Genomic DNA, 26,915 nt, shown 5'->3' on the forward strand with positions numbered 1-26,915 from the left:
CGAAATCCTTCAAAAATTATCGACGAATATTTTCATCTGCATAAATGTTTGAGATCGAATGTAATCAACTTTTTCAGAATAAGCGTTTATTGATGAATAACAGAAACAATACTTTCTATCACAGCTAAAAGGAGATAATAAGGGGGAGAAAACCAATAAAATTCGGAATCGTAAAGTGTAAGTATTCGAAGGGAAAAGAGAAATAAAGAGGAAAAAATAAGATACAGTACGTAAAATAGTTTCAAAAAATCTATGCTCCTAAACTCCAACCTCACCACAAAAGAAAAAAAAACAAATAAACACGAAATAACTCGACGGTAACTTACTAGAAAATAGAAAATATACATTTGATTGTTCGATCTTAGCAAGGGATCTGGTTTTGATAATACTGCAATATATCGTAAGCTTTGGTACGATAATTGAGAAAAGATTTACGAATTATTGATAACATATAGGCAGCGGCTTCTTTATCGGTTGACTGAGGAGCGAAACGTGATCTGAGTAATTTAATTGTTTGGCCTCTAAAGCATGGTAATCCTGTATCCAGCATGAGAGATACCAATGACACGATCGATTCGCGATAAGGTCTGAAAAAGGCGAAATAAAATAATCAGCATTTCGTGTATGTAAACAAAACACTCGTACGAGAGTATATTGTACTTCATCTAACCTGACAGCTAAGTAGGCTTGAATGCATAATTCCATAAACCAGCGAAATGGTGCAGCTTCCATCTTCCCTCCCATCACCAATACCATTTCGTCGGTGAGTTTTATATCGGGTTCGAAACCGAGATTACCGCCAGGCGATGACTCAAACATGAAACCGAAATCTGAGATAAGAAAACAGACAATATTAAATTCAAATTCAATACTCGACTTGACTAAATTAGGTGAGTCATTCTGTTGAAAAAATATTACAATTGATCGAATCGCCTTACCTATGTGAATAATATGCCCGCTTTTATCCAACATAATATTACCATTATGTCTATCTTTTATCTGCAATAAAAATCCGATAACACTGTACGCTGCCATCGAACGAACGAAATTTCTTCTAGCGTTCTAAATTTCAACAAAAAAGTATATAGATAAGGATAAAATTTGAACAAAAGGTCCATCTTCCGAGTTATCGCTCCTTACTTGAAATTCTTTGGTAGTTTCGTCACCGTAGGTTTTTATAAAGTATTCGTACATTCCAATATCGGTTTGTCGACCAAGCTGATCTCGTGATTTAGCATCAGGGACACATTCGATAACACCGCACTGTTCAAACAAATTGTGCAAAAATTAATCGCCGAATTAACGAAGAAATGAGGACGAAAATCTGAACAATATCTTACCCCAGGAGCTGTGGCGACAACTCGATAAGGAAACAGGTACAAATCCAGACCAACTTGTTGGAAAACGTTTTTGAAAATACTGATTACTTGCAATGCCAGCATGTCTTGTCTGACATCGTCTCCGACCTAAAATATGAAAATGAATAATTATTATAAATAAAAATTACTCGAGTTGATTTTCATTTTTTTGGGTGAAAAAAACTGACAAGTGGGTACTTCAAATGGTTGGAAAATTTTCAACTTAGACGAAGCTGAATCGAAGATTGTGCAAAAATACATCTGCGAACATTTTAGGTGCCAAAATACAGTTTTCGATTTTCTATGAATTTTTGAAAATCAAAGGCCCAAAAATGAGAAAAAGTCAAAATTTCACTCAATTGATCTGGAAAGCTGAAACTTGGTATGGACCCAATTTTCGACCTTTTAAATCGATTGGAAACGGTTTCGATCCGTTTGGAGCAGTTCTGGAGACTCCAGCAGATTTTAGATTTTTGAAACTCGAAATGGAGCTGGAGCTGGATAGCCGAAATTAATTCTGCAAACTAATTTCAATACGCCATGAAGTCGACTGCAGGTGAATTTCAAATCGTTTTGGAGCCTCCAGCGGTTTTTTGAAAATTACTGGAGCCTCCAGTAAATTTTTGAAACTTGAAATTTCCCCAAAAATTCATCAAATGGAGATGGAAAGCTGAAATTAACTAGGTATGCTCTCCAATTTTAACACCCTCTGAAGACGACTTCAGGTGGGTTCAAGTCATTTTGAAGCCTCCAGCGACTTTTTGAAAATTACTGGAGCCTCCAGTAGATTTTTGAAACTTGAAATTTTCCCAAAATTTCATCAAATGGGTTCAGCAAGCCGAAAATTACTCTGAAAACTAATTTCTCTACTGCATGGTGGTTTCAAGTAGTTTTGAAGCTTCCAGCTACTTTTTGAAAATTTCAATTCTCCTAAAAACGCCATGAAACCTTTCTAGAAGTTACTGGAGGCTCCAAAATTAACTGAACCTACCTGAAGTCGTCTTCAGAGGGTGTTAAAATTAGAGGGCATAGTTAATTTCAGCTTTTCATCTCCATTTGATGAAATTTTGGGGAAATTTCCAAGTTTCAAAAATTTACTGGAGGCTCCAGTAATTTTCAAAAAACCACTGGAGGCTCCAAAACGATTTGAAATTCACCTGCTGTCGACTTCATAGCGTATTGAAATTAGTTTGCAAAATTAATTTCGGCTTTTCAACTCCATTTGATGAAATTTTGTGGGAATTTCGATTCTCAAAAATCTGCTGGAGGCTCCAAAACTGCTCAGAACGGTTTGAAACATTTTTCAATCGATTTGGCATGTCGAAAATAGGGTATATCTCAAATTTCAGCTTTCTAGGTCAATTTGGCAACATTTTGATTTTTTCTCACATTTTGTCCAAAATTTGATTTTTGAAAATTCACCAAAAATCGAAAAAAGCATCGTAGCACTTGAAATTTTGACAAGTGATGAATTTCTGCCTACTCTTTCGATCATTGTGCAAAAATACATCATCGTCAAAAATTTTCGGTGCCAAAAAGCAGTTTTCAATTTTTGGTGAATTTTTGAAAATCAAATTTGGCCCAAAAATGAGAAAAGTTGAAATTTTATTTAATTGACTTGGAAAGCTGATATTTGGTGTGAACTTAATTTTGGACCTTCCAAATCGATTGAAAACGATTTCGATTCGTTTGCGCAGTTCTGGAGCCTCCAGCAGATTTCAGATTTTTGAAACTTAGGAAGTCGAAATTCACTCTACACCTAGATTTCAACATGTTAAGTCGACTGAAAGTAATTTGAAGTCGTTTTTGAGCTTTTAACAACTTTTTGGAAATTCAAGTTTTCCAAAAAAATTCCATAAAATCTGTACAAATCAACTTGAGCATATGAATATGCTTCAGATTGGTGCTTGTTGGTGACCCACTTGAATGATTACTCAGCATTTCTCCAAAATCGGTGAATTCCAGTTTAGAACCATATTTTCGTTCAGCAATACAATTGAATTGAAAATTTCAAAAATTCAGTGTTACCCCAGCGTTTGACGAAAAAAACTGAAATTCATTTTAAACCATATTTTTGACATTCTGAATCGATTGCAGGTGGTTTCAAGCTGTTTTGGAGTTTCCAGCGCCCTTTTGGAAACGCTAATTTTTCAACCAAAAAAAAACGCCATAAAAACTGCCTACATTTATTTCGTCAAAACTGCAATAAAATTATTAAAAATTACCCATCGCTTGTAAAATTTCAGTAAAATATTCGCAAAATGGACGAAAAAGTGTTCAAAAACAATATCACTAAAAATAACCTAAAACTGATGAAAGTCCCATGAAAATTAACCAAAATTTGTTCAAACTTCTCAGAAAGTTTTTTTTTTTGCCAAAATCGAAAAAAATCACATTTTCTTTCAAAATTGCCAAGGACAATCAAATTGTTGTCAGAATTATCAACATGACTCTTTTTTACCAAAATTGACAAAAAAATCCTGTTTTTGTTTGTCAGAACTGCGGAGAAACTCTTCTTCCTGATCAAAGCTTCCAGAAGTTTTGTTTTTTTGGTGCAAAAAAATCATGTTTGAGCTAAAGTTAAATTTATTGAACAACGAACACATTTTAGAGCACATTTATCGAAAACTGGAATTCCCCAACTTTTTTGGAGGCTTCAACTTCAAAACAGCTTAAAACCATCTCAAATTCACTTTGCATGTCGAAAATGGGACGTAGCCTGAATTTTAATTTTTTTTTTCTTGTAAAATAAGGCGAGTACAGTAAATTTTTTAAATTTTCAATTACCCCTTTAACGTCTCAGAGAAATTCAAGCAGTAAATTTCAAGAATTTTACTGAGAAAAATTGGACTGAGCAATCAGGCTGTGATAGTTGAAAACAAAAATTGAATTTGAGTGATCTCTGATTTTGGAAACAGTGAATTTTCCTCAATTTTCTCTAAAATATTGTGTTGATCTCCGTTGCAAAATTTACAGATGCGGACAAAAACAAAAAGCCAGGTTGATAGAAATTTGCTGAAAAATTTTATTAGCTGAAAATATTTTTTTATAAAGACCCGCAGAGAAAAAACTGAATGCTCCAATACACTTTCCATTCTTTTTTTCCAACAACTTCGACAGCTACAAGACATTTTTTTACATCTCAACAAAGTTGGAATAAAATGGGTTAAATTAAAATAACGCCGGAGGTTTCTTTTAGAAAAAAAATGATAAAAAATTAAAATTTTCGAAAATTTTTGACAATTGACAAAAATTTTATGTTTTTTGAATTTCAAAAAATATGCACTTCTGATATGATAAAATGTACAATGAGAAAATGCGTAAAGATTTTGAAAATTAGTTGAAATTTCATTTTGGAATTGGAAGAAAAAATTGAGATGTAAGTGTATCATATTAATAAAAAAAATTGAGAAATTACTAAATTTGAAAAAAATCAAATTCCAAAATAAAGTAATAAATAAGATTGAAAATTCAAAAATTATTCAAAATGAATTTCCTAAAATTCCAAAATGAAATTCGATGAAAATCGAAAACTTTGGTGTTATTTTACCCCGTTTACATTTTTTTCATGAGACCTGTTGATGTTGTTGAAAAAGGTGAACGAAAATTAGAATTTCTGTCGCATATTTTATGAAAAAATTTTCAGTTGATAGAAATTTTACAGAAAATTATTCTATCAACTCGGTTTTTCGTTTTCGCCTGCATCTGTGAATTTTATTTTGTAAATCAAGATAATCATCTAGAGAAACTCGAGTAAAATCCTGAATTTCCAAAATGAGTGATCACTCAAATTCATTTTTTCTTTCAAATATCACAATCTGAGTGTTGAATCCAACTCCTCTCATTCTCAAGAAAATTCTTGAAATTAATCTATTGAATTTCTACCAGGAGTTGAAGGGTTTGAAAAACTCTGGAGAAATATCGTGGTTGAGTCAAATTCCATGCCAAATAAGTCACGTTTTAGATTTTTTTTAACCCTCCTTCCCTTCCTCCATCCTTCGATTTTTTAATAAGGGTTTTTGTACTCAAAGAGACGAAAAATCGTCATAATTGGTTCCAAATGAATTAATTATAACTATAATTATGCTTTTTTTTTTTAATTAGGGAAAAGCTTGATTTTACGTTGATTTCAAATTTCAAGAATCTGCTGGAGGCTCCAGAACTGCTCGAAACGATTCGAAACCGTTTCCAATCAATTCGAGAGGTCTCAAAAATAAAGGACATGCCGAATTTCAGCTTTCCAAGTCTATTTGGTGACATTTTGATTTTTTCCCATTCGTCAACGGAAATTTGATTTTCAAAAATTCATCAAAAATCAAAAAATGCCTTCTGGCATCAAAAATTTTAGCTGGTGATGAAATTCTGCGAGCTCTTTTGATTTAGCTTCATTCGATAGCGATATTTTTCAAATGAGACGTTATTTACCTTGAATATAGCTGCTTGCCATACATCGGAGGCTGAAGGGCTGAGACATTTTTCACCGTTTTCAGGAGAATCGCCATTGGCTTGAGTATCGGATACGCTTAAAGCCATTTCTTCGAGCTCTTTTATACCGCATTTACGTACTCTGAATCTAGCCAAATAAGGAGCCTTGGCAGCGCTGCAAAACATCAAAAATTTGATCAATAACCAACCTCGTTGGGTAAGTATTTGGAATGTATTCTCGTTGATATAAAATTCTAGGTACCTTTGCATAGGTGTACCACTTTTGTAATCGATATCAATAACTACTGCTTCGGGATTGGACGGTAAATAGCATCCGGATTGGACTTTGATCTTGCTCAACCATTCCAAACATGCTCTCTTTCTTTCCGGTCCTACAGAACACAACGATGAATTAATGTATCACGAATAAATATTCGTCAAAATTCCAATACAAACATCGTTTCGACAACTGACCTTTTGGAAATGGTCTTATTTTACCCGAAACATCGGTAATCTGCGAGAAGAAGTTGAATTCCCGTTCGTAGAATTTTTTCGCCGGACCGGATAAAGAATTTACGATGGTATTGGTCAATGACTCCAGAGTATCGTATAAAGTCACTGTAACATTTCGTTGAATTTGAAGTTGACGTGGTCGTTTAATGAAATAAGTTTAGCTTATGGCAGAACTTACTATCTTTATGGTGCATTTCTTCGTCAATATACATGTTTGTTTTCATATTCCAGATCAACTGGTGAGCAACTACTTGTGATCTTAAAGCTATGGATTTGATGAACTCCATCACATAGCCCATCTGAAATAAAATAATACAGTAAATAAACCATTTACAAGAATTAATATGTATCAGACGATCGAGTAGCTCAGTACGAAAATTACCGTGTCATGTCTCAAGGTTTGGACCAATTGAGGAATGTAGAACAAAACAGCATCAGCTGGGTAACTGGAAAGTACCCGGACGGCGTACTGTGCTGTGATAGGATGAGGTGGATTCTGCCTAGAGAAGTATGATAACGCCTGCACCGGAGATACCCGAGCCCAAGTCAGCATATGGACGAGCTAAAGCATATTAAATAAATATTAAATTCGTACATTGATATGAGCTCAAGCGTAGGTACTCATTAGCTACATTTTCAAGTCATGGTTTTACCTCCGCATTATCATTCAAAATGGTATCAGTGGTAACTAAATATTGCAGAGCTTGAGGCACGTGCGAGACTGCAGTTGGGGTCAGTCTGACCAGACGTTGAACTTCTTTGATTATACAATCCGAATTTTTCAACCTGAAAATTGACCATTGTGAGTATTAATCGTTCATAATCTCAATTTATAGCCATCGATATGCACCAATATTAAAGGCAATAAACCTACCGAACAGGTAAGAAAACAGCTAACGAGGGGCTTATATCCCAAGCTAATCGAGTATTCTCTCTCAGAGTCTTTTCCGACATGGTTTTGTTTTTCCACGCAGCGATCGTGTCTTCACCAGGAATTACAATTTCAGGTCTACTGATTGGATTATGCCACGTGGTTAGAAATTCGATTTGAACCGCCTGAAAAAAGTGTAAAATAGAACATTATTAACGAACCCGATCATATTATACGAGCAGTGCAGGTTTTTAGGTTTTAAAAAAAGGGCAAAATATGAATTTGATTTTCAAAATCGCCGAAATTCTCTTAAATTAGCTAGAGTGACCTTGCCACCTATCGAAATGGGTTAAAATTTCGCAAGAAGTTCAAATATTTTGACAAAAATGAATTTTGAGCAATTTTGAACAATTTTGAGCCTCGAGTAGGATCATATTTTTGGGGATTTTTAAAAATGTGTCATGTGACTAAGAAATCAAAATGCGTTGAAATTTTGCAGGAAATTCAAATCTTTCGACAAAATATATTTTATGAGCCTCAGATTGGTTCATGTTTTCAGGAATTTTTAAATCACATTCCAGAAATTCAAATATTTCGACAATAATGATTTTTTGAAGAATCCTAATCTCGCAATTGGGTCATATTTCCGGAAACTTTTTGAAAATGGTCATGAGACCAATCAAAGCACGTTTAAATTTAACGAAAAGTTTAAATATTTCAACAAAAATTATTTTTAAGTTTTTAACCAACTGTGAATAATTTTAAGGACAAAATTGGGCGATGTTTTCGAAGATTTTTTGAAAAATGTCATACAAGACGAATCAAAATGCAAAAAAAATTCACGATGAATTCGATTATTTCAATAAAAGTGATTTTTGAGCAATTTTGAAGAATTCTTGACCTAAAATTGAGTCAAGATTTTCAGATTTTTTGAAAAAGTTGTGCCGCTAGCTATGAAAATGGGTTAAAATTTCGACAAAAGAACGAAAAATTCCTATATTAAAAATTTTTTGAAGCACTTGCCGAAAATTTTGATCTTGAAATGGAGTCTGCTTTCCTAATAATTATGATAATTTCTAAAAATGAACCAAATTTTAAGCTAAAATATTTCAAACATGTTCAAAAAAAGTTTCAGGTTTTCACCCATTTTTTTTTTTTTTTTTTTTTTTTTTTTTTTTTTTTTTTTTGATTGGTCTTACGATAAAATTTTTTAAAAAAGTTAAAAATACTTAATGACTCTATTTCTGGCTCAAAATTCTTCAAAAAGTCAAAAAACATTTTTTTCGCAATATTTGAATTTTACATGAGATGTCAGCTCATTTTGATAGTCGCATGACTCTTTTTCGAGAATTCCCAAAATTATATGGCCCAATTTTTGGCTCAAAATTCTTCAAAAATGCTCATAAAATGTTTTGATAGAAATTTTTGATTTTTCTGCATGAATTTTGAACCATTGAAATGCGTTTCGTGACTCGTATTTCGAAAATTTTAAAAATCATGATCTCATTTTCGGATCAAAATCTTTCAAAAACTCTCAAGAAACGTTTTTGTTGCAATATCCGAATTATCCGCAAAATTTCAGCCTACTTTGATCATTGATGTTCGCATGGTCCTTTTTCAAAAATCCCAAAAGTAATGGACCAATTTTATGCTCAAAATTCTTCAAAAATGATCATCGACTGTTTTGAAAAAAGTTTTAATTTTTCTGCTTGAATTTTAAATCCCATTTTTGGCTCAAAATCTTTCAAAAACTCTCAAAAAACCTTTCTTGTCGCAATATCTGAATTTCTCGCAAAATTTCAGCCTACTTTGATACTCGCATGGTCCTTTTTCAAAAATCCCGAAAATAATGGGCCAATTTTTGGGCTCAAAATTTTTTCAAAATGCTCATAAAATGTTTTGATGGAAATTCTGATTTTTCTGCATGAATTTTAATCAATTTAAATGGGTTTTCTGACTCCTACTTGAAAAAATCCAAAAATCATGATTTCCATTTTTGGCTCACAATCTTCCAAAAACTCTCAAAAAACGTTTTTCTCGCAATATCTAAATTTCTAGCAAAATTGCAGCTTACTTTGATACTTACATGGTCCTTTTTCAAAAATTTCCAAAATAATGACCCAATTTTGGACTAAACATTTTTCAAAAATGCTCATAAAAGGTTTTTATAGAAATGTTTGATTTTTCTGCATGAATTTTAATCCATTTAAATGGCGTTTCTGACTCCTACTTTAAAAAATCCAAAAATCATAAACTCCATTTTTGGCTCAAAATCTTTCAAAAACATTTTTGTTGAAATATTTGAATTTCCCGGAAAAGTTCAGCTCAATTTGATAGTCACATTTTTTTTTCTAATTCCAAAAATAATGGCCCAATTTTTGGGCTCAAAATTCTTCAAAAAGGATCATAAATTATTTTAACAGAAATTTTTGATTTTTCTGCATGAATTTTTATCCATTCAAATGGGTTTCAGGACTCCTATTTCAAAAATTCCAAAAATCATGACCCCCATTTTGGACTCAAAATCCTCCAAAACTTCTCAAAAAACAATTTTGTTAAACACACTAGTAGCTCTTTTTCAAAAATTCCAAAAATCGTACTTCAATTTTTGGCTCAAAATTCTTTAAAAGTGCTGAAAATTTTTTTGACAGAAGTTTTGATTATCTGCAAACATTTCATCTCATTTTGAAGGGTCACATAACTCATTTTTCAAAAACTCCAAAAATCATGACCCAATTTTATGCTTAAAATTTTTCAAAGATGCTCAAAAACATTTGAGGTTGGGATGACTGAATTAAGTACCCACAAAATTGAGTTGAATTTCAAACTCAACATATTTTCAAAATCCTTACATTAGAATTTGGTTCATCTAAAGAAGGATGGAGGGGATGGATTGCTAATTTCCCGACTGTACTCACCAATAAATCCAAGATCAAGGTCCTCTTTCGAATATAATCTTTAACGTACGAATCGTTATTTTTAGTCTGCGCTTTATTCCGTGTAAGATTACGTTTAGATAACGTGTTCGTAGCCGATAAAGGAACCGTATTTATCCATCCATGAGTTATGGCACTACTGCCACTAGAACCGACCGTGCTTCCGGTACCTTTGAGTTCGGTTATCGATGACACCGTGAGTTGATTATCGTAAGTAGATTGCATATCGAAATCTGAAACAAGACGAAATAAAATTCAAATACCCAGGTAAACAAAAACCTTTCAAAATCTCGACTTTAATTTACCTCCGATCGAACTAGTCATCAAGTACTTCTTATCGCTATGCATAGTTTGCCAAAATTTAATCAAGATGGAAATATCTTCTCTCAGTTGAGGCGGTTTCTGAGTAGGGCACTGCATATCGGTGCAAAATACATCGAAACAAGCGCTATAGATACGTTCCCTGAGCACATTCTTTGATAAAGATTTAGGCAAAATGTCTCCCTGAAGTAACGATAAGCCACACTGCAGTAATCTAAATCTGGTACCGATCGCAGCAATGTGCCGATTCAGGAAAGCCTCAGGAGTACCAACGGCTAAAGGAAGGGTATTATGAAGCATCACCAAAAACATTTCAATTTTTTCGTGATTGCAGTATTTCGCTGTTTCGATGAGTTCCGATATAAACTGTAAAAATTACCATATTGAAATACTCAATTTTTAATTTTAACGACGAGTAAAAAAATCTGATCAGAAACCTGTAGCCAAATATCGTGTGGTTTTATAAACGGAGCTTTTGGTTCGAGGATGCATCCTTCGTAAACAGCCAATGGACTGATTTCTTCTTCTTGTACGGTGAATAATCCTAATCTTTTATCAACAGTGTACTAAAAAACAAAAGCATTCGTTACATCTTCGTCGAGTTTTTCATCCGAGGAAAAAAAATCCACCAACTAACCTGCCAAGCAGTCAACATCTCTTGTAAAAATTGCAATTCCAAGTCTGGTCTGGCTGTGACCAGCCACTGCCAACATTCCACAGCTGTCTTCATCGTATCTTCGGTGAATAATTCAACCGGAGCCCAAGCCACAGCATGAATCAATTTACGACAATATCCTAAATCACACGAATCACATCAAACTCCAAATTCCAATGCCAAAGTTATTCAAACAGTTTAGATTGCAAACCTGTATACGAAATGAGCATAGCTGTAGCGGTCCATAATGCATTATGATGCTGATTCGGTGTAACATTGACTTTGGCTGTTTTCGTAATCGATTCTATAACATGATCTATGATGCTTTCCAATTTCTCCGGATCTTCCGACAGCATCCCGGCTACTTGGCCGGAAAACCTACTCCTGAGGCTGAGAGTAGAAACGAAAATGGAAGAATCCGATTTAACACAACGGGGCCTTTTCTCCAACGTATTGACCTATTGAAAAATCAAATTATCAATACCCTTTTTAAAAATAATTAACGTAAAAATTCGATGAAATTTTCATACCGAAAGAGAAACCGACTGCAAATTGAGCCCTTTATTATGTAAAACACTCTCGGTAGCCAGAGCCAGTCCGGTATGATGTCCTGAATTGGGTATCTGGTTCAGATACTCTTGTAAATGAGACCTGGTAACCTGAGGAGCCCATTTCATGGCCTCTTGAACAATACCCAGAGACCTAGCAGCGAAATCGTTCACAATGCCTTCTCTGGCATCTAAAGTATCCATGAGTGGAATCGTGTAGCTCGTATTGGGCACTTCTAATGTTGGGGTTTCTTCATTAGGGTCCAATTCCAAGGAATACGAGAGAACTTGAAGGATATCCAACATGGTCCATAATACTTGACGATTCCATAACAAATGAGGGAATCTGGGAAGGATAATTCGATCAATTAACTAAGCAGTGAAAACGCTTTCATCGTAGAAATTTTGTTACTAACCTATCTACTAATCCTGAAAGCCATTTATCGGCAACACGACGTATTTGTTTATGAATATGGTTGAAATTGATGAGCAAAAATTGAGCATGAGACTCTAATTCTTTCTCTCGATTCTCGTCTTTGGGTTTTTTACCGATTGAATCCAAAAACAAGGCGAATACTCGGTCACCAACGCTGCGAAAATTCGTTTTGATTAGTTTCATGGACCGTAGTGTTATTAATTTAGAAAGTAAACGAGAAGAAGGATCAACTAACCAAGCGAGACAATGCCACATTCCGTATTTATCCTTTTGTATTGCGTAATCTGATAAATACTCGAACATAGGTTGCAAACTAGGCTCGGGAGAGTATTGAACTCTGAATGTTTCCAACCAGTAGACTGATAATAAATAGGTGGCTTGGGCAAACGATAGTTTATTCACGTAATTGGTCACATCAGGCGGCGGATGCTCCATTAACTGAAGAATTTGCGATTTCAATTCCAACAGTTGGTTCTGCAAGTGAAAAGAGGAGATTAACATTGGATAATAACGTCCTTAAAATTGTTTAATTGGATTAGGTAATCGTGTAGAATATCTTACCACAGAGACGCTGTCGTTGCGCACAGCTGAAGTGTATTGCATTTCACGCATTTCAGATCTCGAAGGAGTTTGCATGGTTAAATACGGAGACTTGATGGCGATTTCTTTGACACCCTCGTGCCATTCTGGTGGCCATAATCCTGCGCAGAAATATATCGATGAAATAATTCAAATTTCATCAAGGTTTTTTTTTTTGAGTCATTCCACAACATTTTTTTTTTAAGAGGTAATGAGGTAATGTCATTCCATCAACTGAAACAGCACTTTCATTTTTCACCCAACAAGTTTAGGAAGTATGAGCCTGGAGGAAGTGGTTCATTTTTTATTTTGAAAAAAATGTTCAGAAAAATTAGAAAAATGCAGGATAACATGTTCATTTGTTTTTCCTTCTTATCCCAAAATCCACACCTCACACCACTTTTTTTCAATTTTTTGTCTTTTTTTTTCAAAATGTGGAGGATAGAAGGGCATTGAGGGGTAGTTTCTAAAAAAATAAATTCATATTTAAATTCAGCACCCTTGAATTAGAGTAAACAGCAACATATCACGCGACATTTTTTCAATTTTCAATTTTTTTTTCAAAATTGGAAAGGGGTAGGAGGCACTGGGAGTCACATTCAAAAAATAAGTTCACATTCGACCTCAACACTCTCGTAAACCTCTCAAACGATGCGTCACACGTCAATTTAATTTTTGGGGGGAAATGAGGAGGAAGGGCTTGTACTCAATTTTTTTTAAAAATGTGTTCTTAGTGACCAAAAATACTCAAAAATGTGATTTAGCCAGGATTTTCTCAAGAAGGAGGCAAAACCAGATTTTTAGACATGAAAAATCGAAATTATAGAAATTTTCTGGAAAACCTTCCATAATGTGTGGTAATTTTATAAAAATGGAGGTAAAATTACTGTTCGAGCGAGAATTTATTGAATACTAATGGGCCCAAAAAACGAAAAATTCCTTTTTTCACATGTTTTATTTTAAATTTTCACTCGCAAGGGGGCGAAGATGGCTACATTTACCCCCTCACCTTGGCTAAGTCACTGAAAAAAGTGACTTAAACGAAAGCAAAATATTAAAATGCATTTTAAAAAAACAAAAAAAAAACCAGAATGAAAAATTAAAATAAAAAGTTGAACTATTTTGCAACTTTTTCATATAAACAAAATTTTTGGAAAAAAGTCAGACTTTTTGGAATATTTTGCAAAAAAACGACATTTCACATACCTGTGTACTGTGGCAATACATCGAACATGAGTTGAATTGAATTTCGAAAATTCTGGTTTTCTAAAATATTGACAAAAGTTGTTGGTTTTTCAATAAAATGCCCACAAGTGTCATCTTTTTTTTTCGCAGAAAAAGCAAAAAGTCCTACTTTTTTTCAAAATAGTCTAGAATTCTCGTTTTTTTTTTACCCAAGTTGCGAAAAAGTACTTATATTTTTTCCAAAAAATGCCAAAAAGTGAGTTGAATTGAATTTCGAAAATTATGGTTTTCTAAAATATTGACAAAAGTTGTTGGTTTTTCAATAAAATGCCCACAAGTGTCATCTTTTTTTTTCGCAGAAAAAGCAAAAAGTCCTACTTTTTTTCAAAATAGTCTAGAATTCTCGTTTTTTTTAACCCAAGTTGCGAAAAAGTACTTATATTTTTTCCAAAAAATGCCAAAAGGTCATGTTTATTGCTAAAAATTGGCAAAGTTTTGTTTTTTGCCAAAACTTCGTTTTCTACAAAGTTGGGGGGGGGGACCGCATAAGGATCAGTTGCACCCCCTGCCGATCCTCTGGGACAACTTTTTTCTCAAAGGGGGAGTCCTAAGGCACATTTCTAGCCCTTGTCCTCGAGTAAATTTTCAAAAATCAAATTTTGGCCAAAATGTGAGAAAAAACCCAAAATTTTACCAAATTGACCTAGAAAGCTAGAAAGCTGAAATTTGAGATATACCCTATTTTCGACCTGCCAAATCGATTGGAAACTGTTTTAAACCGTTTTGAGCAGTTCTGGAGCCTCCAACAGATTTTTGAAACTCAAAATTTCCACAAAATTTCATCAAATGGAAATGGAAAGTCGAAATTAATTCTGCAAATTAATTTCAACACGCTATGAAGTCGACTGCAGGTGAATTTCAAGTCGTTTTGGAGCCTCCAGCGGTTTTTTGAAAATTACCGGAGCCTCCAGTAAATTTTTGAAACTTGAAATTTCCCCAAAATTTCATCAAATGGGGATGGAAAGCTGAAATTAACTATGCACTCCAATTTTAATACCCTCAGAAGACGACTTCAGGTGGGTTCAAGTCATTCTGGAGCCTCCAGCGACTTTTTGAAAATTACTGGAGCCTCCAGTAAATTTTTGAAACTTAAAATATCCCCAAAATTTCATCAAATGGGGATGGAAAGCTGAAATTAACTATGCACTCCAATTTTAACACCCTCTGAAGACGACTTCAGGTGGATTCAAGTCATTTTGGAGCCTCCAGTGAATTTTTGAAAGGTTTCATCACGTCTTTAGGGGAATTAAAATTTCCAAAAAGTAGCTGGAAGCTTCAAAACCACTTTGAACCACCATGCAGTCGACTTCATATTGTATTGAAATTAGTTTGCAGAGTACATTTCGGCTTGCTAACCTCATTTGATGAAATTTTGGGAAAATTTTAAGATTCAAAAATCTACTGGAGGCTCCAGTAATTTTCAAAAAGTCGCTGGAGGCTCCAAAATGACTTGAACCCACCTGAAGTCGTCTTCAGAGGGTGTTAAAATTGGAGTGCATATTGTATTGAAATTAGTTTGTAGAGTACATTTCGGCTTGCTAACCTCATTTGATGAAATCTTTGGGAAAATTTTAAGTTTCAAAAATCTACTGGAGGCTCCAGTAATTTTCAAAAATTTTCTGGAGGCTCCAGAAGTGCTCGAAACGGTTTGAAACAGTTTCCAATCGATTTGGCAGGTCGAAAATAGAGTATATCCCAAATTTCAGCTTTCTAGGTCAATTTGGTAAAATTTTGATTTTTTTCTCACATTTTGGCCAAAATTTAATTTTTGAAAATTCACCAAAAATCGAAAAAGGCATTTTAGCACTTGAAATTTTGACAGGTGATGAATTTTTGCTCGCCCTTTCGATCTACCTTTGTACGGTTTAAAAAATGTTATGCTAGTCCCATGTTGGAACTCAAAATCTGCGATTTCGCCTGACCTGTCAATCAAAATGGCTCCCATTTTGTAAGTAGGGCCACTTTTTTTTGAGGACAAAGGCTAGAAATGTTCCTTTGGACTCTGATAATTTACTCTATCTAATTTAATTTTTCAAAAAATAGTATAAGTGCTTTTAAAACCAAAATATTATTGTGTTGTAAGCACTTTAAAAATAAATGTCTTGTCTTGTCTTGTCCAATTACCAAATTAATGGTCCTGCTTTTTGCTAAAATTACAAAAATTTCCACGTTTTCAAATTTTTACAAAATTTTTTGCTTCTTAGAAAAATTGTTGCAATGACTATCACTTTTTGCAGAAAATTTCAAAATATTCCACTTTTCATTTAATGTCTAAAGTTGCTAAAAATTTTTTGTTTTTTTTTCAAAATTGTCAAAGTCTTGCTTTTTGCAAAAAATTGGTAAAAAAAACTCGAATTCCAGCAAAATTGCTGACTTACTTCTAATAATTCCAAAAAGTCTCATTTTTACAACAGTTTTCCTAAATTCTAGTTTTTTTCCTGGGAATTGCCAAAAAACCGGTCCCTTTAGCTAAAATTGTCAAAATCTTACATTTTGCAAAAAAATTCTCAAAAATGACAAAAATTTTTGCTTTTTAGCAAAGCAGCTAATTTTGGAGAAAATTATCTAAAGTCTCACATTTTTTCAAAAATTGCCCAAGTCTCGTTTTTTTTTTTTTGGCAAAAATTGCCGAAAAAATTGGTTATCTACCTATGACGATTTTAAGGCGTTTTCGAGTATAAACTCCGTCAAAAAATTGATTTTTAATCTGAACTCTGGGGCAAAATTTCGTGCAATTTGGAATTTCCAATTCGAATATAGAAACGAAAACGAGCAAGTTTGAACATTGTCTCGCATATTTCTTCTGTTCCCAGCTCGAGTAACGTCGGTCCGGAAGTCTCGGAATTCATCATCCAACCACACTTTAGTGATAACGACACTCTTGCTATAGTTGCAATCCTTATCTGTTTTACGTACTTTACCTTTTCTCATTTTATTCCAATTGCAACGAGAAAATAAAAAGCTGCTATTCTAGTCAGTATCGTTTCTTCTCACGTTTGTTGCAGTGTTCTCTCTAAACTTACGTATCTTCGTAAAAAACGGTTCATTTTTTCTCAAATTTCGTATTTGCAAGTGTTGCATATTACGTAATAGTAATCTCGCATCGTACATTACGTAACTCTATCATGAATCTTAATCGTGGTGATTCATTCCGTAATGGATGCAGTTCTCATAACTTTCAACAGAGACCCTATATCATCCCATCCAGTCACGAATCCGGTATGATAAACCAACATCAAAACGTGATACCCGAAGCGTCAGGTTTCCAACCAGGTAGTACTAGACCTATCATAGCCGGTGAGGCACTTATGCCTCAAGAAGATTATAGGAGCAGGACCAGTCGTTGGACTCAAGCATTCGCTCGACAAGGTACTGAGGCTCGTGAATTAGCCGAACGCATAGAAGAGCTTCTCGCTCATTACGGAACGTTACCTGGTCAAACTCTTCCGGCTCAAGCCACTCCAGCTCCAATTGATGTTACATTTGCCGATCCACTAGCAGCTTCGACCCCCATTCCAACGATCCAGCCATCGATACCGCCACAAGCATCGACAAATCAACCGAATTATTCATCGCCTACGAATAACAATGCGATGGGTTCCTTTGACCAACGTTCATTCAATGCTGACACGAATAATTTCGTAAGGGATCAATACCCATTCGATGCTTCCGTACATCTTCCTCCTCATCCATCTCCCGCAGGTGAACAACCTTATCAGTATCATTTCGATGCGATTGATCATGAACGTGAATTTGAGAACAGAGCTGTTGAAGATGTTGATCATCAAATTCCAGACGTTGCTTCCATAGATGACTTAAATGCACTTCATCAATGGATGAAGAAAAACTATGACAACAGCCGAGCTAGTGACGAGTCAATACTTACACGTATCAGTAAACTAGACGTAGAGTTATCTAACTTACGTAAGGATATGAAACACTCCTATCTCAATTTTCGAATGAACTTGGAGGAACAGAACAGAAATTTCGAAAATTTCATTAAAATAGAATTTCAAAAATTAAAAACAGAGTTCGCAGATATCGATAATCAGACGACAGATCTTACCGATCTAGCAATACAAGCACTACAACTGACTGACGTCCACTATCACGTATCACTCCATCAAGGACATTAAAAACAGAATGCTTCAAATGCTTGTTTCACTTGAGCAAACTTTTCGTAATCTCCTCAGTGGGGCAACGCCACCTCAGCAAGCTCAACTTCAACTAGCACTTCAATGCCTACGACATCTAATACAGAAATTACGAAATTCCAAATTCTAGGCGGAAACGCGTCAGAGATTAGAGGATCTGCTACTACGATGACATTACGTAAATTCGAGGTAAAAGTTCTCCTATCTGTGAGTAGAAATTACCCATTCACCGGTTGAGCTTTCAATATTACTTTAACCTGTGAAAGCTGAAAGCTCATATTTTAAATCTTCTCAGTCGTTTCTAGCTTCGCCCTCGAACCTGCAGTGGTATCTTTTTAAATTTAAACCAGCAAGGATGCTAATTATTTTTTGTTACATTTATTATTACGTTTAGTTCGTTAAATTCTTTCTTTATTTCATTTTTTACAATCCCATGCAGATGCACTTGTTTTTCTTTTTCTTATTATTATATTTCGTATTGTATTATTCGAAGAATAAATCTTCGAGCGTTTAAAATCGCCTGTTGTGTACTTCTTTCGCGCATTTTTATTTATTTTATTCGTAGAATTTTTAAAAACGAAGAAACGAGTTCGAGAGAATGAACATTGATAGATAAATATTAGAGACCAGAACAGAACAAAGAACAAGTGTTTTCAGAAATCTAAAAGATGGAAAAAGAACGACCAAAGATTTGCCATATTTATTTTCACAATATGTTCATATTCATACTTCTGGTTTTTGAATTAAACATTGCATTTTTGGTTTTTTATGAGATCGTAATCTTGAACTCAAATCAAAATTTCAACCGTTTTGATAACTTCTGAGTTTTAAAAATACAAAAACTGACATTTTTTGCAATTTCTATCGTTTGTTAAAATTCAAGAGGTCGTTGATGAAGGACCAAACGTGTATTGGGCATACATATTTAATAATGATAAAAATACGTTCATTTTCGATTTCTGCATTATCAAAAATGTTATGAAAGCTACGTCACTCGATTTTTTTCATTTTTATTGTGATTTAGGGGGGGGGGTGTCATAAAAGGAATTGAAAGAGTTGTAACCCAAAAATCACTCAAAATTCAAGTTTAGCTTTGTAAAAAACAATACAAAAGATACCTTGCACGACCAATTCCTTTTTTTCTGTTTTTTCCATAATGGAGGGGTGGGGGGAGGGTCAACCCCACGAGTCCAAGATTCTAAAACCAAAATTATACTCGACAGCAATCTATGAAAAGACATATTTTCCGTTTTTTACAGATTTTTAAACGAGGCCCAAGATCTTTTCAGCTTATAAATCGATCGAAAGTTTGTATTTTTACGAAAAAGCTCAACTTTCAAGTTGGGGAAATTTTCAAAAAAAGATTTCGAATCTCCAGAGCGCGAACATAATAACAATAATAATTATTTTTAGGGCTTACAGGGTCTCAACGTTGAATTATTCGACTGAAAAATGCCTATAATATGAAAAAAATCTCATCTTCCATGCTTCCCAAACTAGTACGTAGCTAAAGAGAACATACGAGGGGAGTGAAGATGGCTTTTCAATTGATAGAGTGACATGATTTCATTTAAAAAAATTATCTTAAATTAAACAGTCTCCATTTATAGAGTTATTCATAACAAAAAACAAAACAATATGTTCGAACACTCACCAGACTCGTTGGTAAATCCCATAACGACACAATACAGCCAAAAATCCCTGAATAATTTATGTAGCCTAGGCTTCGGCTGCCTAATGACTGGTAACTTCTTCACCAAAACTGCAATCACCGGTATCAACATACCAAGATTTCCAGCACTGCTAGATGCCTGCAAAAAATGAAATAAAATCCGAGATTTAGTCACATTGAAAAAGTTTATCTCAAACACACAATTTTTCAACAACAAAAAAAATCACATATTTTACACATTTTTTTGGTAAAATATTTCCAAAATGCTTTTAATCGCCAATAATCTTCAGATCTACTCGTAAAAAATCACTTCGATCATTCCAATTATTAACATATTGAAGAATTTCAGAAACATCCACCAGTCTGGACCCAAAAAAGAGGGGAAAAATGGTTACACAGATGAGAGATATGTGCATAACGTCACACAACGGAATAAGACCTGTCTACAACCTACGTGCATGGGAGTGGGAGTTCCCATCGTGCCAGATATAAAATTCGTACAAAGGTAATAAACAAATACTAAATACGAATAAATATAGGTACTTGTTGTAAGCAGAATTTCATCAAAGTTAATTTCACATAAGCGTTCTGAAAAGGTATCAACGAGCTGTTAATTTAATGGTAGGTACAATTAACAATCGCTACCCAGTTTAGGTCACATCAATGGTGTAATATTTTAAGTGATTTTTTAAAAAATTACTTTATTCGATGCTGGAGCTTTTTCAGATGCTCGTTTGCCTTCGAGACCCAATTGAACGAATAATTCTAGTAATCGAACCAGCAACTCGTTCATTTCCGTGTCACCGACGATATTCGCAGCGATATTGGCTAAAGCGTTGATGACTGCGCCGGAAACATGTCTGAAAGTTGTCTTAATGTTTAGTCTTGGGCGATGATTTTTTGAAAAAATTATTTTTTTGATAAATCAAGTATACCTGTATTGATTGGATTGATCATTGCTGTAAGAAGCGTTACTCGCTTCTACGGTAATCATTACGAACATTTTCATTATTTCTTCGTAAACGTTGGGCTGTGAACAATTACCAATAAATTAAATAAGTTTTCCATAAAATGAGAACAATAATATGCAAGATGAAATTTTACTAACTTCGCATTTGGCGATAATTAAGCAACCGAGTTGATCGACTATTAACACATCTATAATACTCGGTACTCGACAAAACCGTTGTTGGAAGAATAGCAGAATCGTATCGGTTGTTTTCGGTGTGTCTTTTAGACTAACAGCGATATGACCCAACATTACTATCGTATTGGCTTGGACTAACGACGAATCTCTGCACAAAATTATAGGAATAAATTGAAAAAATACATTACGACAGGTTTTCGAGTAATTTATAAACTTGCGGACATACTCGTTGGATTTTTCCACAGCAAATAATCGATTCGATAAAGAAGCTACCAGAGCTGGTACGCAATCCGGATCATTGATATAGGCTGCTCTCAGCGAAATACACAAGTTCTCGATGGCTGCATCGCGTAATCGTTCGAATTGCGAGTCTCCTTGACCGTAGAATGTTTTTGAATTACCTACTGCTCGATTTAAAAAATATTATTAACTCGGATTCGTTGATATATGGTCTGATATGTTGAAAAAAAGCTAACCTCTGGTGCTTGTTGTGGCGTTTTTCAAGTCATTAGCAGCGCTTCGTTCTTGATACAAGCGATACAATCGAGATAGAATGGGTGAAGGAGAGACGAGGAAGTCTCTCAAGTAGGCTATCGAGCTACTCGCTATGTTTGGAAATTTTTCCGCTAATTTTCCTAGGCCCTGAAACAGAAACAGATGAATCATAAAAATATAGGTTCTCAGAATGCTTATTTTGTACCTGTAGCTTGTTGCCACACATTTTGACGACTCATATCTCGAAACGTGTTAACCTCAGAGCAAATACGTCAGCGGAATTTGCAAGAGATTAGATCTTTCGATCAAAATATCAATCATGATCGAAAATCGATTCGTGACCAATTTTTGATCCCAAAATGATCAATCATGTTCGAAATGAAAAAATGCATTTTACTTTCAAAAACAAATTTCTGGATCGAAAATCGATTAATTTGCAGTTTTTGATGTCATATGATTGAACATGTTCAAAATGAAGAATAAAATTCAATTTTCAAACAAAGAACTTTGATTTCCCAATCAAAAATCGATCACGATCGAAAATATCGATTTATTTACGATTTTAAATCTCAAACGATGAAACATGTTCGAAATCAAAAAAAAAAAAATTTCATTTCAAAAATGAACATCCTGATCAAAAATTGATCATGATCGAAAATCGAATAATCGAAAATTGATTCATTTGCGATGTTCGATCTTACATGACCGGACATGTTTGAAATTTTAAAAAAAATTATTTCAGCCTCAAAAGTAAACTATCGGATCAAAAATTGGTCAAGATCGCAAATCAATCAATCGAATCCTAAAAATCGATTTATTCGCGATTTTCGAAAAATCGATTCATTTACGATTTTCGATCTCATATGATGAAACATGTTCGAAATCAAAAATGACATTTTTTTTAAACATCCTGATCAAAAATTGATCATGATTGAAAATCGAATCTCGAAAATCGATTTATTTGCGATGCTCGATCTTACATGACCGGACATGTTTGAAATTTAAAAAAAATCATTTCAGCCACAAAAGTAAACTATAGGATTAAAAATTGGTCATGATCGAAAATCGATCAATCGAATCCTCAAAAATCGATTTATTCACGATTTTCAAAAAATCGATTTATTCACGATTTTCAAAAAATCGATTAATTTACGATTTTCGATCTCATATGATGAAACATGTTCGAAATCAAAAATACAATTTTCATTCCAAAAATGAACATCTTGATTCTTGATCAAAAATTGATCATGATCGAAAATCGAATTTTTAAGAATCGATTCATTTTCGATGTTCGATCTTACATGACTGGACACGTTTGAAATTTTGAAAAAATAATTTCAGCCTCAAAAGTAAACTATTGGATCAAAAATTGATCATGATCGAAAATCGATTAATCGAATCCCCAAAAATCGATTCATTCTCGATTTTCGATCTCATGTGAAGTAACGTGTTCGAAATCAAAACTCAAATTTTTGCTTCAAAAATGAACTTTCTGATCAGAAATCGACCATGATCGAAAATCGACCATTTGAACCTTAAAAATCGATTCATTTGCGATTATCGATCTCAACATGATCGAACACGATTCGAAATCGAAACTCAAATTTTGGCTTTTCAAAAATAAGTTTTTAGATCAAAATCTGATCATAATCGAAATTTAATTGATTGAATCCCGAAAGTCTATCTCATACCTATTATGATCGAAAATATTTGAAATGTAAAATCAATTTCGCCCAAAATTAATCTTCCAATCAAAAACCAGCCATGATCAAAAATGAATTAATTGTACTCCAAAAATTGATTTGTTCCATCGACGTGAAAATTGAAAAACTTGAAGTTACACTTTCACTGTAAAAGATCAACTTTTTATGATGATTGCCAAAGCTGAGAGTCACCAACCATGAAAATCAAAGGATTCGACTTGATTTTTGGGTTTGAAAGTGTCTTGAATGTGCTTTCAAAATTTTCCAAAGTTTACCAAAATGCCAAAAATGAAATTCGGATTCGCCTCTTGAAATTTTGCAAAGTGACATAATTTTTGGAATTTGAATGTTGTTTCAAGATACTCACGTCGAGATTTTTTCGATAAGAATAGACTACTTTTCTTCGACAGCAAATAAAATATTTAATAAACGAACACTACGATTTATTCATAAAAGATTGAAGGTCATTTTCGGTCGTTCTCAATCGATTTTGAATAATGAATGGTTGATTGTTTGTTTGGTCTTCGGTCGATTTGAATAAATGAATCCTTTCATTCAGAATACCAAATATGAGATTTTTCAGAAAAGCCAAAGGGTTCCTTTGGAAACGGGGGAGGGGGACTTTGTGTTCATTTTCAAATTCTATCGATTTTTTAAATTGGAGAGAAAGAAGGGCTCGGATCGAAATTTTTCTAATTACCAAAAATGTTTGTAAGACTTCAGTGTTCAACTTTTATTAGAAAATATTTTCAATCCAAGCAATAGGGTGAGAGATAACGCTTTGTTTCGGAAAATGTGATGGACTCTCGCAAAAAGTAGAGTCTCAAAGCTCATTTTTTCCAAACTTTACAAGATAATTTTTGGATTGAGAACTACTTACGTCCAAACAGACGAGTAATAAAGGCATATGGGCTATTGCCAGTTTGATATGGTGACCGGAGTTGATTTTCCCAGCAAGCCTGTTGCATAAGCTATCGGCACCTTTGAACAAAAAAAAAATTAATTAATAAATACGCCGATGATAAATTGACTTAGTTAGTGCAAAATCAACGAGGAAAGTAATAATTATTCTACTAGCTAAAAATTAGTTCTATTTGTTCATCTGGAATCGTACGTGTACGGTTTTAGTAAAAGCCATAAAATACATCAAATTTTGTTTTAATTACACACTAAAATCACACAACTGATACGTAAAATCAAAATTCATTACGAAATGAACACTTTCAATTGAGCAACCAAAAAACGCAGGCGATCAATTACACATGTACGTACATGTTAATTCGCTGCTCAGTTCAAAGGCTTCGCTTTTCATTACTCGTATATACAAATACCTAACCAAAGTTGATAATAATAATTACTCGACCTTGGTTCAATTTCCATCGTGTAATACGACGAATTCAAATGAAAAAAAAAATGGTGATACGGAAAATTTCGTAACAAAAGAATTAAAACAATGTTTTTCAACCGGTTGCTCAATTGATATGCCAAATCACTCGTTCGCGTAAAACACAATTAGGAGTAAACCACAAAAAAATCTCGAATCACATCAACAACCTTTCTACCGAATAAAAAGCGAACTCATCAAAACATTCACACAACCTTATCCAAACCTTTGGAAACAACCAGCGAAGACGAAAACAAACACATTAGAGAGCGTACATTTACGTCATCTTTCTCTGAAACTTCACGTTTAACCGGGTTTAAATAATTACATCTCTATGTACATTTTTCGAGAAGAAAAATCCACAAGTCGAATTTTCTAACCTGTTTCATCTCCAATAGCCCAGACTAATAAATCGACGCAAGCAGCATTCGCCATAACGTTCATTTTGAATCTGTTAACAGTGCTGTAATTCGTCTCTTTATCTTCTTTCTCCGAGGCATCGTGAACTTCTCTAGACTGTAGTTCGGTTTGACCCCCGAGATATAAACTTTTCACGAATTCTTGTACATCTTTGGTAAACGGAGCAGGCAACTCTGAACCCAAATAACAAGAAAAAAACAATGAGAAATAAATTCAACGACGAGTTATCAAAATGAAGCAAATGAGGAGTACCTTGATGATGCTGAAGTAATTCTCGTAATAATGCTACCATTACCAAGTTCAACGTTTCGCTGAAGGTACGATAGGGAAATATTTCAACTGCTTTGCTCAAATAGACGTTATCCCCTTCAGCGTCGAGGAAATTCAATATATCCGTAGTCAATAGCTTCTTGGCGATGAGTAATATATTCTGCAAAACGATCATCGCGTTATTATTTTCAAATACTTTGGAACAGTAATTAAATAAATGGCCATTTACTTGTAACTGATTGGTTGAGAAATAACGAAAAACTATTTTCTTCTCGGCTACTTCGGATAATTTCATCTGAGGGAATTGATTAAAGCTGGACCCATATTTGGAAAAATAATACGTCGTTGGATCGTAAGACTGATTCATGCTTAAATCCGAATCATCGAGTTTCTTCACCGGAGACCTTGGAAAAATACGATGAAAATTACATCTATCTAAATACATCTCGTTGTTTTTCTTTTTCAACTCTAAAACACAACATTACCGAATATCGCAGTGCGGATCAAGTGAACTAAGAGTCACGATATCTAAAATGGTCATGTTAAGACTACATGACAATGATCTCGGTATAATAGACCTGTAAATAGGCGGTGCGATCAGTGCAAAGTAACGCTCTACTGCAACACTCGGTGCAGTAATTACCTAAAATTTGAAAAACTTTTCTTTTTCGTTAACGATTCGTCGTTCTGCGAGGCTAACTTGATGACTGGAGCTTGAGGTCGAGGGAAAATACGGCATAAGAAAGGAGGGTCGCACGATGTGTATCGTCCTACAGCTCTGGCCAAACCGATCAAACATGGCACCGTTGATTTGCAAAGTGTTACTGAAACAAAAAATCGTAGTTTCAATTTTAAATTAGGGTTCGGGTTGAATGTTTGATTCGGAGGTGCAGTTTACATTTAGCTACAGTGTTCGCATCTTTATCGTTATAGACCGAATGGATATGATTGGCTAGATTGGTTAGACATTTGATCTGCGCCGAGATAATAGTCTCTCGAAGTTGTTCTTCTCTATTGGCGATATCAGAGAGCAGCGTATTCAAACAGAAACTAAAACGTTCCGGGACAGGAATACCTACAACAGATCATCGATCAATATACCGAAGTCGAAGCACAACGGTTACCAACGAGTAATACTAACGTTCTTTAACCGAGTATTTGATCTCATCCAACCAAATGATTTTATTCAGGCCATCGAGTAACTTGAGGAAATAGGGTAATAAAACGTCAATATGTTGAAGATTCGATTCCAAAGCGTAGATTCCCAAAGCAATAACAGCATCTTGTCCACGCTGATCGAGTTTAAATATACCTTGACTGTTTTCTTGCGGACACAGCGAAAATAATGTGTTTACCTGTTCAAAACTCACAATGAATCGAGTGTTACGAAATGCTACAAATATCGGAATTTTTACTCACTTTAAGCCATGGTGTATCCGGAACTGCTGCTAAGGATCTAGCAAGATGTAATACGGTTTTCCGAAAGAAACATTTTTCCGTTTTGGTCATTTTTCTATCCGAAGTGTCTTCGCAATACGAGTTTCATAACTTCGTTGACCTGATAAAAATCACCAGCTGGGTATACTCGAATTGTCGTATGAAAGGTAATTATAATAATTAACTAATGCAAACTGGTTTACCTTCGTTTAATTAACGCAACTGACTGAAAATTTATTCGATTTCCCAGTGTTTTCGTCTGTCTGTATTTTTCCTATATTTTTCCTCACAGAGATAAGATAACCTCGAAATTCGATAAGGGAAATCGATGCTTGTGGAAAATTTC

At 34.3% G+C, this 26,915-nt stretch overlaps 1 protein-coding gene across 2 annotated transcripts; it reads right to left on the reverse strand.

Moving 5' to 3' along the window:
- Nucleotides 1-69: 69 nt before the first annotated feature.
- Nucleotides 70-26,901, reverse strand: Pi4KIIIalpha (phosphatidylinositol 4-kinase III alpha). 2 transcript variants are annotated; one of them, XM_065370466.1, is made up of 38 exons: nt 26,773-26,901; nt 26,552-26,690; nt 26,274-26,487; nt 26,031-26,207; nt 25,776-25,956; nt 25,618-25,710; nt 25,362-25,536; nt 25,115-25,292; nt 24,823-25,035; nt 24,669-24,740; nt 23,939-24,039; nt 21,337-21,502; nt 21,087-21,264; nt 20,822-21,008; nt 20,649-20,743; nt 20,414-20,573; nt 19,696-19,852; nt 12,625-12,764; nt 12,299-12,537; nt 12,044-12,217; nt 11,610-11,973; nt 11,291-11,537; nt 11,062-11,219; nt 10,862-10,990; nt 10,409-10,790; nt 10,086-10,336; nt 7,171-7,352; nt 6,950-7,082; nt 6,679-6,858; nt 6,475-6,595; nt 6,258-6,401; nt 6,046-6,175; nt 5,784-5,958; nt 1,341-1,466; nt 1,141-1,263; nt 939-1,062; nt 671-830; nt 70-587 (listed from the first exon to the last, which is right to left on the reverse strand). In XM_065370466.1, exons 2-38 carry the CDS (start codon nt 26,639-26,641, stop codon nt 362-364), a joined length of 6,345 nt encoding a protein of 2,114 aa, XP_065226538.1. In that variant the 5' UTR covers nt 26,642-26,690; nt 26,773-26,901; the 3' UTR covers nt 70-361. The 2 variants fall into 2 exon arrangements, with proteins under 2 accessions (XP_065226538.1, XP_065226540.1); XM_065370468.1 differs by lacking the exon at nt 24,669-24,740.
- Between the last annotated feature and the right edge of the window lie 14 nt (nt 26,902-26,915).

Source organism: Planococcus citri, chromosome 1 (genome assembly GCF_950023065.1).
Source record: "Planococcus citri chromosome 1, ihPlaCitr1.1, whole genome shotgun sequence".
In the NCBI taxonomy this organism is placed as follows: domain Eukaryota; kingdom Metazoa; phylum Arthropoda; class Insecta; order Hemiptera; family Pseudococcidae; genus Planococcus; species Planococcus citri.

What these genes read in the sequence shown, in the direction of transcription:
- Pi4KIIIalpha (XM_065370466.1), bottom strand. Translation starts at nt 26,641, where the DNA reads ATGACCAAAACGGAAAAATGTTTCTTTCGGAAAACCGTATTACATCTT. An exon ending in GGGATTTACCAACGAGTCTG is followed by an intron (nt 12,765 to 19,695) that starts GTGAGTGTTCGA and finishes ATTTCTGCGCAG; the next exon opens with GATTATGGCCACCAGAATGG. An exon ending in CAAGCCTACTTAGCTGTCAG is followed by an intron (nt 588 to 670) that starts GTTAGATGAAGT and finishes CGCCTTTTTCAG; the next exon opens with ACCTTATCGCGAATCGATCG.